This window comes from Mytilus galloprovincialis, chromosome 3, assembly GCF_965363235.1.
Source record: "Mytilus galloprovincialis chromosome 3, xbMytGall1.hap1.1, whole genome shotgun sequence".
Lineage (NCBI taxonomy): Eukaryota > Metazoa > Mollusca > Bivalvia > Mytilida > Mytilidae > Mytilus > Mytilus galloprovincialis.
The window spans coordinates 49951689-49964801 of NC_134840.1; the positions used below are offsets into that span (position 1 = coordinate 49951689).

The 13113-nt window shown below is 30.5% G+C and overlaps 2 protein-coding genes across 10 annotated transcripts in view; both read right to left on the reverse strand.

Annotated features, from left to right (window-relative positions):
* Positions 1 to 13113, reverse strand: part of LOC143068216 (uncharacterized) — a 54950-nt gene that overhangs the window by 26055 nt on the left and 15782 nt on the right. For 7 of the 9 annotated variants that reach the window (XM_076242103.1, XM_076242101.1, XM_076242106.1 and 4 more), the window contains one exon: positions 1697 to 1796. In XM_076242103.1, the coding sequence (XP_076098218.1) occupies positions 1697 to 1796 (100 nt within the window). Of the gene's footprint in view, positions 1 to 1696; positions 1797 to 3492; positions 3692 to 6521; positions 6741 to 13113 lie in introns of those variants that run through there. The other 2 variants (XM_076242107.1, XM_076242108.1) reach the window with 2 other exon arrangements.
* LOC143068217 (galactosylceramide sulfotransferase-like) lies at positions 8855 to 10269 on the reverse strand. Its single transcript, XM_076242109.1, has one exon. It carries the CDS (start codon positions 10172 to 10174, stop codon positions 8918 to 8920), a length of 1257 nt encoding a protein of 418 aa, XP_076098224.1. The 5' UTR covers positions 10175 to 10269; the 3' UTR covers positions 8855 to 8917.

A 13113-nucleotide genomic window follows, 5' to 3' on the forward strand; every position in this document is an offset into this window, starting at 1 on the left:
ATAACTTATTGTTCAGGTTGCTCAGTCCTATTTTTTCTATTTTGTGTTCTTTGTACTGTTGTTTGTCAGTTTTATTTTTTAGCCATAGAGTTATCAGTTTACCTTTTACTAATGTTTTTTGAATGTTCCTTTGATATCTTTCCACTTCTATGTTATTCACAGGATACAGTAAAATTCAAAAGAAATAAATGGAGAATGTGTCTATGGATCCAGATGATGCCACCACTTGCAAATTACGTTGTAAAGGGATATAATTATAGGACTGTGAAAGTGGCGCCACCCAAATTCAAACTTGATCTATGTGTTTTATAGTAATAAGCATTTGTGTATAAGTTTCATTACATTCAGTTGAGGCAAACAAAAATTAGAGAATGGAAACCAATTTTGGGACATAAGTACCTATGGAAGGACAAGGGTAACACTTAATGCCACCTTGGGCTACTGGCATGGATATAATGACAAACAGGAAGGGAATGTCTAGTAGAATTGGCTTGAAACAAAATATAAAATCAAACAAAATCAAACATAACACCAAAAAGTTGGGAATACACTTGAAACTGTTAACTTTTCTGATAAATTGCAATTGTCACAAAGTATTTATGAAAAGTTTTGATATTTCACTTTAGTTATTTGTGTAACAAAGTTTAGTTATAAATCAATGTCTCAATGAACATAAATAGTTTTAAAAATATTTGTAAACTAGGATACCACTTAATTGGAAACACTTTTTAAAGTTTTAGGTAGTAAAAATGTTAAATGGACAGTCGATACATTCCAATTACTATCTGTTTAAATAGTCACAAATTATATGGAAATATTTTCTGTCACTTTAATTACCATCCTTTATTCGAATGGCATTACAAATGGTTCTATTATCATGAAATTAACTTTAGGTCATACAATTTTAAAATATAAGGTAAAATGTAGACCTTTCATGTTAATCTTATAAAAACATAAAAGTTCATTTTAATGAGAGGTCAAAAGTTACTTCTCTCTTTACGTCATATGATCCGTTTATGGTAACCATAAACTCTATATTGGTGTCAAAACTAACACAAGTTTACAAAGAAGCCTTATTAGACAACAAAGAGAGAAAATGTTTTTATCCTTTTCAATGGTCATATATGACATCCTCAAGTTAACACAATTTGAAGAAGTTCCAAAACTTCAAACCACTTGCTGAATTTTATGTCTATTCTAAATTCAGAAATGATCTTTGAGTACACTGGTCAATTTAATTTCAAGTAAAAAACAGCTACATCTGATAAATATACTTTGCTGTAGTATATTTATGAGTATGCATGCAAGAGATATGTGTCCCATACATAGTTTAAAAGTTCAATAGTAAATCAATTCCATTCCCTCAAATGTTTATATGCATATGATTGAATACTAAATCAAAAGTGAGAGGTTTGATCAAGCCTAAACGTCACTTGCTTCAGTTACTTGTTTGAAATTTCAGTTAAGCACTGAGTTTATTGCACTGACTTAAGTTTTGATGTAAACATTTTTTTTCTTCATTTTCATATACATGTACATATAACTACCAGAAAAAGGATGAACAAAAAAATTAACTTTGTGTAGGGTATAAACAGCTGAACTTTAACAAGTCATTTTAATTCAACTACAGATACGAAAAAGAAATCCTCATGAACATTAAATTTGAAAGACTGTTTTTGTTTTTGTCTTTTCTTACCTTCATCTTCAAATGTTTCTTTCTCCATCTCTTCATCAGAGGTGTTATCTGTTAAAGAGGAAAATTGTTCTTCATTTCTTTTTTGAATCTCTGCCTCATTCTGAAATTATATGCCACAAGTTTATAGGTTGATTTTGATTTTGAATTTTGGTGTTTTAACTTCACTTTTAACCACCGCTTTTTGGGCTATTTCATGGTGTGCAAATTTTATTGGTGAAAGAAGCCAGAGTGGCCAGAGAAAATAACCGACTTTCTATAGGAAAAATGACAATTCTTGTCAATTAAGATTGGACTTGAGTGCACCCGGCATGAGCGGGATTCCAACTCACATTCTCAGTGTTGACTATCTAGGGATCACAGTAGTAACTACTTAGACCACTTGACCACAGAGGCCCCTAGTTTATAGGTTGAGAATTGTGACCATTTAATAATGTTTTTTATAAATTTATTATATGTAAGTACCAATTGATATTTATTCAAGCCAGTTATTGAGATTAGCTGTATCATCTTTCTCAAATTTAAAAATAACAGGCTATTATTTGAACTTGGAATTATTTTTAATTTTGGAATTTGCATAATTTCTTGTGTTTAAATTTTTTAATAAATTCCATGTTAATTTGGTATTATAATCTTTTGAGCGGTTAATAACACTTTTCATACAATGTATTTTGGTAAGATAGTGTTGTGCGCGGCACAGTACATTCTATTTAAAATATACTATTTTCTTTGTAATAGAAAAGGCTGTGCGCAGAACAGAACATTTCAGTACAGAATAAACATGGAATTTATTAAAAAAAATTCAAAAGCAAGAAATCAAGCAAATTCCATAATTAAAAATAATTGCAAGTTCAAATAATAGCCTGTTAAATGTTAATGAGATGAAACTTGTTTAGAATGCAGAGGTCTAAGCTTCCCCTAGTCTTTGCAAAAGTTAACAGGCAAAAGAAATTTCTCAAGTTGCAGTTTGAATATTCATCTGATCGAACTGATCAACAGTGGAAACATGTTGCTGGGGGGAAAAGTAGTTGTCAGTATAAGAGAAGACATATGGTTATAAAAGATTTCTTACCACCAAACTTCATTGACTGAATTACTTCACAAGAATTTAGAGAAATCAAACAACAAGTTATCAGACACAGTAGTATAAGAAATAAATGAATACAAATTACACAAAAAAGTGTTTTGGTCCATTGGTATTCTGAAAGGGCAAACTTAGATAAACAGAGTATTCAGAATTCTAACCCAGAAACACAGGATATGCTTCTGGAACATGTTATTTCATAGAAATTTGTTCTGCCCTAAGCCATGCTCTTTGATATTACTACTGTGAAAAATGTCAACTAATTTTTTCTATTCCTCTATGTGTCATGTTTTCTTGTTAATTGACTGTGATTCCTGATTTTCTTTGCAATAAGTCACATTTATACACTGAGAATCATATCTTAAATACTCTTTATATTGAGATACATTTTCAGATACATGTACTACATTTGAATGTATTGGATATTTCCAATATCCTTATTTTACAAAATGTAAAAGTGTCAAATGAGTTTGATTCAATTCTTATATTACTTCTGTCAAGTGAAGAATGTTCTTGGAGTTTATTGCTACATCAAGGTATAGCATAGCAAATATACTAGGTATAAGCATAGCAAATATACTAGGTATACAACTCAAATCTAACTACTCATCTGAAGCAAAATGGAACAATTTTTAACAATGTAAGAATTGTCTCTAAAAAGATGCAAGAAAACACCTATAATCATATTTATTAGTACTAAATTGTTTTTACTTACATGCCCTAATGTAAACATCCTATCACAGTCTGATATGATACCACAATAAGGTGGAGAAAAAATATCACAAATGTCTTGGTTAGAATCAGAGCACTTTGTAAAGTCACAAAATTTTAATGATTACAGAAAATCTTGTTGTCAAAAGCCATCACTGTATTATAGACACAAAACTGTGATAAGTTTTTCCATAATTAAGTCACACAGTACACTAATTAGTTACATAATTAACTCCCTTTATCAGGTAATATAAATCTCTGTTCAAGACCTTGTGATCTACTAATCTGTTTTAAAGTGATTATTATTAGTGTTATGCCATCAAAGACAAACATTTATAATACAGCTCAAATTTGGTTCACTTTCGGGTGAACTATTCTAATCCAGATTTCATAACCTTTAATAATAAGTTGTTAGTGCTGACTACTAAATTAATTTTGAATGATCCGTAAATTTGATAGAAAATTTAATCTACAAATTTAATTCAAGACCACTTTAAAAATAAAGCACTCCCTGACTATTCATTACGAAGTTAAATTTATCTATCATTACGTACTGCCCTTGTCTGTGCATGTTATTTCAATTAAATTTTAACAAATGCATTAAAAGTTCAAGTTTTAAATATTCAAATTTTTTTTTTAAACTCTTATAAAAAACCATTGACGCACAATTCTACCGAATACATGACATTCAAACAATTGCTCTTGATGATATTTGAACAATTTTACATGCTTAGGACATAGTCTACTGGATTAGTATTTGCATGCACAATAAATATAGTATTATCAAGGTGTTAATCCACATAATAGTGGTAAATATTACAGATAAAATCCAAATTAAAATTTCTATCTATGCCATCAACAGAGGTATGACATTTAAAACTTTATATATTTATGTTAACAAACAAACAGCAAAGCCAAATGTGTTGTTAGTTTGTTTACCCTTGATATTGAAAAGTCAGAAATGCCATCATAACTGATTCAGTCTTTCAAAAGAAAGAGAAACAGTGTTGAAACATTCAGAAAATTTTCATGATTTTCCCATTTAAAAACTCACTAGCTATACATGTCTCTTTTATGAACACTAAAATCTATCACTCTAAATTATACCATGGAAGTATTATATTGTCAATATAATACTTCCATGGTTATACAAAGAACAGTGGGTGATACAACATTTATATGGTTTTATTGTTTGAATCATACTTTTCTGTGGATTAGTTGGTTTTGTTTTTTTTTTGGGGGGGGGGGGGGCATATCTTTCATGGAAGGTGAAACACTCAGCATTGAAGTATCCACAGTAATGCAAAACTAAGAAAAGATTAAAGACCCATAACATCACAATAAAGTTGTTATTATGTCATGGTAAAGCCACTTATAGTTGTCCTTAACCCAGGGTTGCAATTCCTTTATTAAATTTTTTTGATTTTTGTGTTCTCAAATGTTTTATAATTTATTTTTAGTTTTTTCAAAGTTTAGGTTTTAGTTTATTTACCTCTGATTTTGAAAAGTAAAACAAAACCATTATAACGCTTCCAAATTTTGTATGTGAACCTGTTATCACATTCATCAGATATGCTCTTAGGACTTTAATAAAGTATTGAATCTAAGGTAAAGTTTTGAACCAAAAATTGAAGTGTTCCACCTAAACTCTCTGGTGAACCTAATGAATGTAAAACCAGAAACAGATCCTGTTCACACACAATCCTTTTATTTAATATATTTTCATGAAATATCGCATAGGTTTGAGGTAAATATTTAAATAGATTTGGAAGGGAAATAGATGCAAATACCAACTAAATAATTACCAAATTTACTATTATGATTGTCTAATATGCACAAAGTAAATATTCATTTGGTACATGTACTTGGGTGTGCTCAATATTTCCCACTCACAAATATGTATCAAAATGATAAAAATTTTAAGCACAAAAATCAAAGGCATGCTTTTGACCATATAATCTTTCTAAATATTCATCTGTTTTATTCTTACCCAGAAATTAAATTTAAATTCTGTAGGGTTTCAGGGGAGTTTTGGAGTTAAAACTGAAGTTTATGTTTGAGTCTAACTGATTTGACCCCAAGAGATTACTGGAATAACAGGCTTTTCAAAAATTTGCAAACATATTGAAATTATATAGAAAATAGTTGACTTTCAATACTGTAACTGATGCTGATCTATCAAACTATGTATTGAGATATTAAGGGTGAATGGCATGGGAGAGGAGAGAGGGGTTGCAGGTGGTAGGTTTTCTTGTGGATTGGAACCCACCCCTGCTGAAAAATTGTCATTTTCAGTCTAATTAATTTGATTTCAATACATTGAGCGGTGAACATTGACCAATATGTGTTTTTTTGTCATTCATTTGAAGTCCATTCATGCTGACTAGAAGTAAATGTGACTCTATTTTCTTGCTGGGGAATTATTAAAGGTAATCCAGGTCTGTCTAAACATCTGTTTTAAAAGATTTTTGACAAAACAGTGACCTAGCTTTAGACCAGATTTTTTTGGACTACATTGTACTAGTATATAATACCTCCTTGTGTTCCTAAACTACATTTGAAGGTGTTTTTATTTCACTGAGTTACCAGAATATTTTTCTTCATTGTTTGCTTTTGTCTATAATTTTTATTTTTTTATTTTTGAAACATAAAGCACCCTAAATATATTCAGAACAAATTCCAAAAAAAGAAAACAGGGATTTGATAAGAAAATATGTGTAGTTTAAAGTGTATAAAATACATAAAAGAAATTAGTTTACAGAATTAAAAAAAAACAATCTTCTGATTTAGATCCTTGACATATCTTATTAAAAGACCATACAAATTTCAGTTTATTTTTTTTTTACAAATAACCAATTTACAGGAAATTTAAACAAAAGTAAAAGAATCTTACCATTGAAACATTTGTTTTCTGGAACTCCTTATATTATTGACAGTAGTCTCCCTTTCATGGCCATAAATTCACAAGTACATTTGAATATGGTCATTCATTGAAGTTTTATGAAGTACTCTACACTAAATAAAAGTTATTACCTGTCTGTTAAGATAAGCTTCACGATATGGTCTCCTTTGTTCTCGGCTCCCCATATCACAAAATTTACTTTAAATATCACTCTCAATAGAAAATGTCAACATGTTATCAAGTCACCTATCAACAAAACAGATGGTTGACAAAAAAAACATAACCAAAGTTCCAAATAAAACCAAATCAAGTGGTCAACTTTTCCCGAAACAGAGTTTATGTTATTTTCATTGATTGAAGTGTTAGTAAAACATCCCACACAAACATGACACAGAAGTCAGGAAAATAAAGTTATTGATCTGCTGAACGATCAATATTTACAAACGGAGATATTTAAATTTGTTTATAAATGCAATACACAAAAGAAATCCTCGTCACTTCAATCTTTTTATTCAGATTCTATAAAGGTATCAAATAAATTGTTTCCTTAATGTGTATTGGTAAGAAGGAAAATAAATAGCAAGCGATTTAAAAATTAAATGCCAGTCTCATTGAAATTTAAATAAAAACATTCCAGAGTGTTTTACTAAGGACTTTTCATACCTAATCTCTAGGGTCCATCATTATCCAATTACATGTGATATCCAAAAGATTCTATTGTGTAAAAAATCACTTTTAACTGACCATGGAAGTAATATTTAAATATTACATATTCAATTTACTTCCATGAACTGACTGATTAATGATTCTATTATTTTTGTTAATTACTTCAGTCATAATGAATCAGGCATAAATGATCATGCTGCTCAGAGCAACTTGGAGATTCTTTACCTTAGGTGGAGTTGCATGAGTAATATAAATAATTTATATAGGAAAATTGGGAAGTTCTAATTCCATGGGTAAGCTGAATTCATCTATTAAAAGACAATTTTTATTGATTAATTATTGTTTGTTTAAAATCCAGTACAAACTAGATATCATTGAGATGGGAGCCATCTCTGTGGGCCCCGCTGTGAATAATGTGCATTAAAAAATTGTATCTTTACCATAGGACATGGGTTTGTCAACTGAAATCAAAGTTTTTGACCTTGACCTTTGACCTAGGAAGTTGTAAATAAATTATGACACACCCTTTGGTGTTGGTTTATAAACATGTCAAGTATAAACTTTGAAATGATAACGGTTCTCAAGATATAGAGCGGACACGATCTTTACCATAGGACATGGGGTTGTCAACTGAAACCAAAGTTTTTGACCTTGACCTTTGACCTAGGAAGTTGCACATAAATTATGACACACCCTTTGGTGTTGGTTTATATACATGTCAAGTATAAACTTTGAAATGATAACGGTTCTCAAGATATAGAGCGGACACAATCTTTACCATAGGACATGGGGTTGTCAACTGAAACCAAAGTTTTTGACCTTGAACTTTGCCCTAGGCAGTCGTTCATAAATTATGATACACCCTCTAGTGTTGGTTCATATACATGTCAAGTATAAATTTTGAAATCATAACGGTTCTCAAGATATAGAGCGGACACAATCTTCACCACAGGACACAGGGTTGTCAACTGAAACCAAAGTTTTTTGACCTTGACCTTTGACCTAGGAAGTTGTACATACATCATGACACGCCCTCTGGTGGTGGTTAATAAACATGTAAAGTATAAAGTATGAAATCATAATGGTTCTCTAGTTATGGAGCGGACACAAAGTGTTACGGACGGACAGACTGATCACTATAGGGCGACCCGCCTTTGGCGGGGCCCTAATTATTTCACCCATATTCAGGACCAGCAATCCAATATCTAGGTGCTGCATTGTTTGTCCACCCTGATGAAGGGCAGTAAAATTCTATCAGGGACTGGAAATAATTGTATGTTAGACTGATGTAATCTATATTAATTTGATATGGTACCTTTTCAACCAGCTTCGTTTAATATACATTAAAAAAGTTATATAGCACAAAACTCTTGCAAGATCACTTATAAACCACGAATCAAAAGAGCAAACATTCCACAGAAAGTATTTCTAACAATTAAGCAACTTATATTTACTTCAGACATCCAACTTTCAATCTAAAAAAAATACTTGACATCATCAGCACAGTTTGCAACAAATAGTGAGATGAAAAATAATCAATATCAGTTCATATCTATTTAGATCTTTTTCCATGCTGAAGGCCTCACTGTGACATTGAGATGAGATGATGAACATAAATAAATGTGCTGGTATTTTTTGCTTATGATATTGTTTCAGGAGTTGTATCTTTAACAATACAACTTTTTGAAATGGTTCTAGCATAGCTTGGATTCAATTAAGTGAGTTCAGAGGAAAAAATTCCTGAAAATGAGAAATAAAATAAAGCATAAAACAAAAATTCTATAACAAATAAGTCCCAATTCAACTTTAGTCACAAGTAACAGAAAAAGATGAAGATGAATATTATCTTATAAATTTTATTTTAGTGATTAGGTATGGGATAAGAACATCCACGAGGTGGTTCTTCCCATTTGCCTGTTAAATCTTCCTTCTTTGGTTGTTCCACTCTATCATACTGTTCCCTCAAATCTATGAGTAAATATCTACTCATGAGACCACATTCATCAGATGTGAAATTAAATTCACTATTAAATCTAGATTTTGGAATGGTTAGAAACTTGCCATTTGGTTTAGTATTTCCTTCAACAAAACAGAATTGATTAATTAACATTTGTATCAATTTAAAGTGATCCAATTCATCATAGAAATCTTGACCCTGGGCTTTCACTTTTCGCCAAAATGTTGCATTAAAATGATCGTAAATAATAAAATCTATGTGACTGTAATTTTTATAAATGTTGTAATTATTTCCCTTTGCATAAGTTTGTTTGACACCTAGTACATTGCTGGAATGGTGAAGAATGTCTTGTAACGACCAGCACATCATTCTCTTTAGAAGTATTAATGATTCGTACATGTATTCAACAATCATGACCAAAGAAAATTGTTTTTCTATATGATTGATATACTCTTTTATCGCAGTCAAATTTTTAGAAATATCCATCCTCTCTTTAGGAAAACCAAGTGGCATACCCAAACAGTGTCCTTGTAGGTTCTGAACTAGAGAAAAGTTATCTGCTATACAACCTCGAAATTTATGTTTTTTAGGATCTGAGAAAGTTTTATCGTATTTTTCAATGTTTTTAACATACTCTGTGAAGTTATTTTTAGGCACTTCAGCTATATCTCCTATGCGAAAATACTGAAACGATGACACAAGCCGATTCCATGGTTCCCTTATAGATGTGATGTACACTGTATCATTAGGCATTAAAGCTGACATAACACTGCTGTTGTATACAGAATGCTCAAAGATGATATTATATGGCCATTTTGATGGCCGATAGTCACTTTTCTCCATGATGTATGGCCAGCCAAGATAAATATTATTTTTAACCGGTAAGACAAAGTTAAGCACACGTTTGTATCCAAATCTCCTAATAATGGTTGCCATTGTCTCTGTAGCACATTTCATACACTTTATAAATACAAAATTCCTTTTTTCAGTACAAACCTCAATTCCATATTCAGAACTTACAGAGTTTTCTGTGGATATATAATCCTTTTTGGTGAAATTTCCAACATAAAAATACAACGGAATTTGAAAACCAGCACCTATAAGCAATGCCTTCATTAAAAGTATAAAACTTCTTTTAAACTTTCTGCCTATGTTGATCATTTTTTTTAAAATACATCAGCTATATTTATAATCCATAACTAAGATTTGATAATATAAGATATTTCAAATCAATAGTATATCATCTTTTCATCATATTGTTAAAATAACAAACTGAACCAACAACAGATGTGGGACATGTCTAGTACAATTAATGCTCCAAAAACATAATTTTTATAGTCTTTTAAAAACAAAGAGAACCTTCTGACTTGGCAACATATTGCTCTTTAATATTATTGTAAAATATTATTTACTGGCAAATATTTATTACAAATTATAAATATTCCTTTCTATAGAAGATACTATGATCTCTAATGGAAGAATCCATAAAGATTATCTGTTTTAACTTTATATCAACAAATTTATGACCACATATGTATAAGTAACTATAAAAAATATTATAGCGCATAATCTTCTTGATATTTTGTAGTGAATATATCACATTTGTACATTAATAGCTTAATATATTTTGTAGCATCACAATTTATCAGGATTTATAAGATTTTTGTGTTAATTTTTTTATTTACCTCCATATCATACATAATTATATCTACATTGGAGCAGTTATCGGTAAAAAAAAACATAAATGATAGTGGACGTGTCTTCCTTCGTTTGTCCAAAATACACATTATGTAGAAAAACCTTATTCAATAACCTTAACTGGCTATCTGAAAACTTTGTTTTATATACAAAACTATTAATTTGCGGACACTTGGAACTTTCGAACGATCAAAATATTGAAATTTTCAAGCATGTTCAAAATTTCATAAAAAGGTCAAACAGATTTCTTATGCCTTGATAGAGCATTATTATAACTGGCAAGGAATGTCATCGTCGTCATCAATACACACGTCATCGTCACAGAATTATACGACTTTTCAAATTTTCTTTTTCTCTGTTTATTTTCTCTCCTCTTTTTACCTATGCAAGCTAGAATTATATTCTATAAACTGTTTGCTTTATATGCATGTCCATTATATTAAACTATTATTGTAATTTTATACTATATTATGGAGAAGACTTCATAAATATGATTTACTTGTGTCTTATCCATTTTGCTTTAATTCAGCAAATAAAATATGTTTAAACTAAATCCTTAGGAAAGGGCACATATCGACACAAATCCTGTCTTAATCAAAGCATGTCTTGCCTTGCTGTACTAAGTGTTGTGCCATATGCCAGTAAGATGTTATGGCAAGCTGTTAAACCATTACAATACTGTTATCACTATAAGGACAGCAAAGCCAATATCTATAATTTGATTATATAAAGACATGTCGATGGAAAACTGAAATTTCTACACAAAAATCCACTTCGCCTGGGGCAAATATGTTTAGCCTTGGAACTTTCACTAGTGCAATAGTAAAATAACAAGATAGCATGACAACACATATAATCTTGTTATTTCTTCACAAAATTCACTTTGCCTGAGGCAAATATGTTTAGCCTTGGACGAATAACTAGTCCAAAAAAAAATATAACAAGATTGCACTTGTTGTCGTGCTTAGCATTTCCCCTCTGGTAAATATCAGAATCAGAAAATCAGAGGTAGGTCTACAGACCTGAAAAGAGCTCACACATTACAACTCATCACTAGAAAGTTGCTGACTAAATATGAAGTCACTCTCTTCAATGGTAGTTAAGAATAGTGTGACAGAAATATCCATTAGGAAACCAAAAGGATGAATTAATAGACAAGTTAAATACAAAACAGACACAACTTTTAGTGTGGCTGTATAATAATCATAGTAAAATAAAAAATCTAATACTGAAACTTGACAAAATCTTTCATGCATTAAAGATGTTAGTAATGTGCTTTAACATTAGGGCTCAAACAGTCATTTTCGGCTACCATGAAGGTACCTCCCTGCACCTAATAGCTATTCCCGGCTGACCTTGTCGCTTGAACTATTGACATCATATTCACTTTTCGAGTGTGGCGTCAGATATTTTGTTTTATGACGTCAAAATTTTACGGGAACCTTTGTGATAACCAGTAATGGCGGACAAATAGTGATAAGGTGTATTACGACCCTCATTAAACCTGCTCTCAATTGATCACAGAAAGAATACTTATCAAAATTCCACTCTCTTAACAGTTGAATATTGCTCTGATTAGTCTCACAGTCATTTTGGAAATTGATTTTTAGAGCAATCTCAGACTATCTAAAATAAAATGATGAGCATATTCAAAAAGTTTATCTCTTTCTCTTAATTTTTTATTTCTATTTTAACATTAGAATCTAACAAAATCAATAAGGATTATTGAGTTGGTTAATACTGATGTTTGTTAAATAAATAATACTTCAGCTAGAAAGTATTAGTTTCCATGAAATGTCTTATTATTACTTTTGATCCTTTTTAAATATAATTCACTGTCATGTTTTAATAATTTAAATCCATTTGTTAATAAAAAATAGTTTTTATCATAAGACTTCTCTTTAACCATAATTTTCTTTGAAAATCACTAAAAATATAGATATAAGAAGATATGGTATGAGTGCCAATGAGACAAAATGATGTATTATGTTGTTTACATGTCTGGTATAGTGAGCCCAGGACCATTTGCATATGCTTTATATGAGCATTTGCATATACTTACGATGAGAATTTCATGACAAAGTTTTCCTTGTATGATTGAAAGAATGCAGACAAAGGGAAGTAACTTTAATCTGGTAATAACAGTATGATATTCCTATATTGTCATTTTGTTTTGTATTGTTTTTGTTTTATTGTTATTTGAAAAAAAATATATATGAATGACCATGACAAAGATAAACAACATGCACCTAACACTGTCACATATCAACTTGATATCTAATTTCCAGTAAAAATTTGTGACATGACACATACCTGCAACTCATCGTATTGTGTCATTGCTCAACATGTTTTTATGTTTTCTAATGTGGAAAATAATATGGTGTCATGCCCAGCATATTAAT

Coding starts and splice junctions, on each gene's coding strand:
- LOC143068217 (XM_076242109.1), bottom strand. CDS start 10,174: ATGATCAACATAGGCAGAAAGTTTAAAAGAAGTTTTATACTTTTAATG.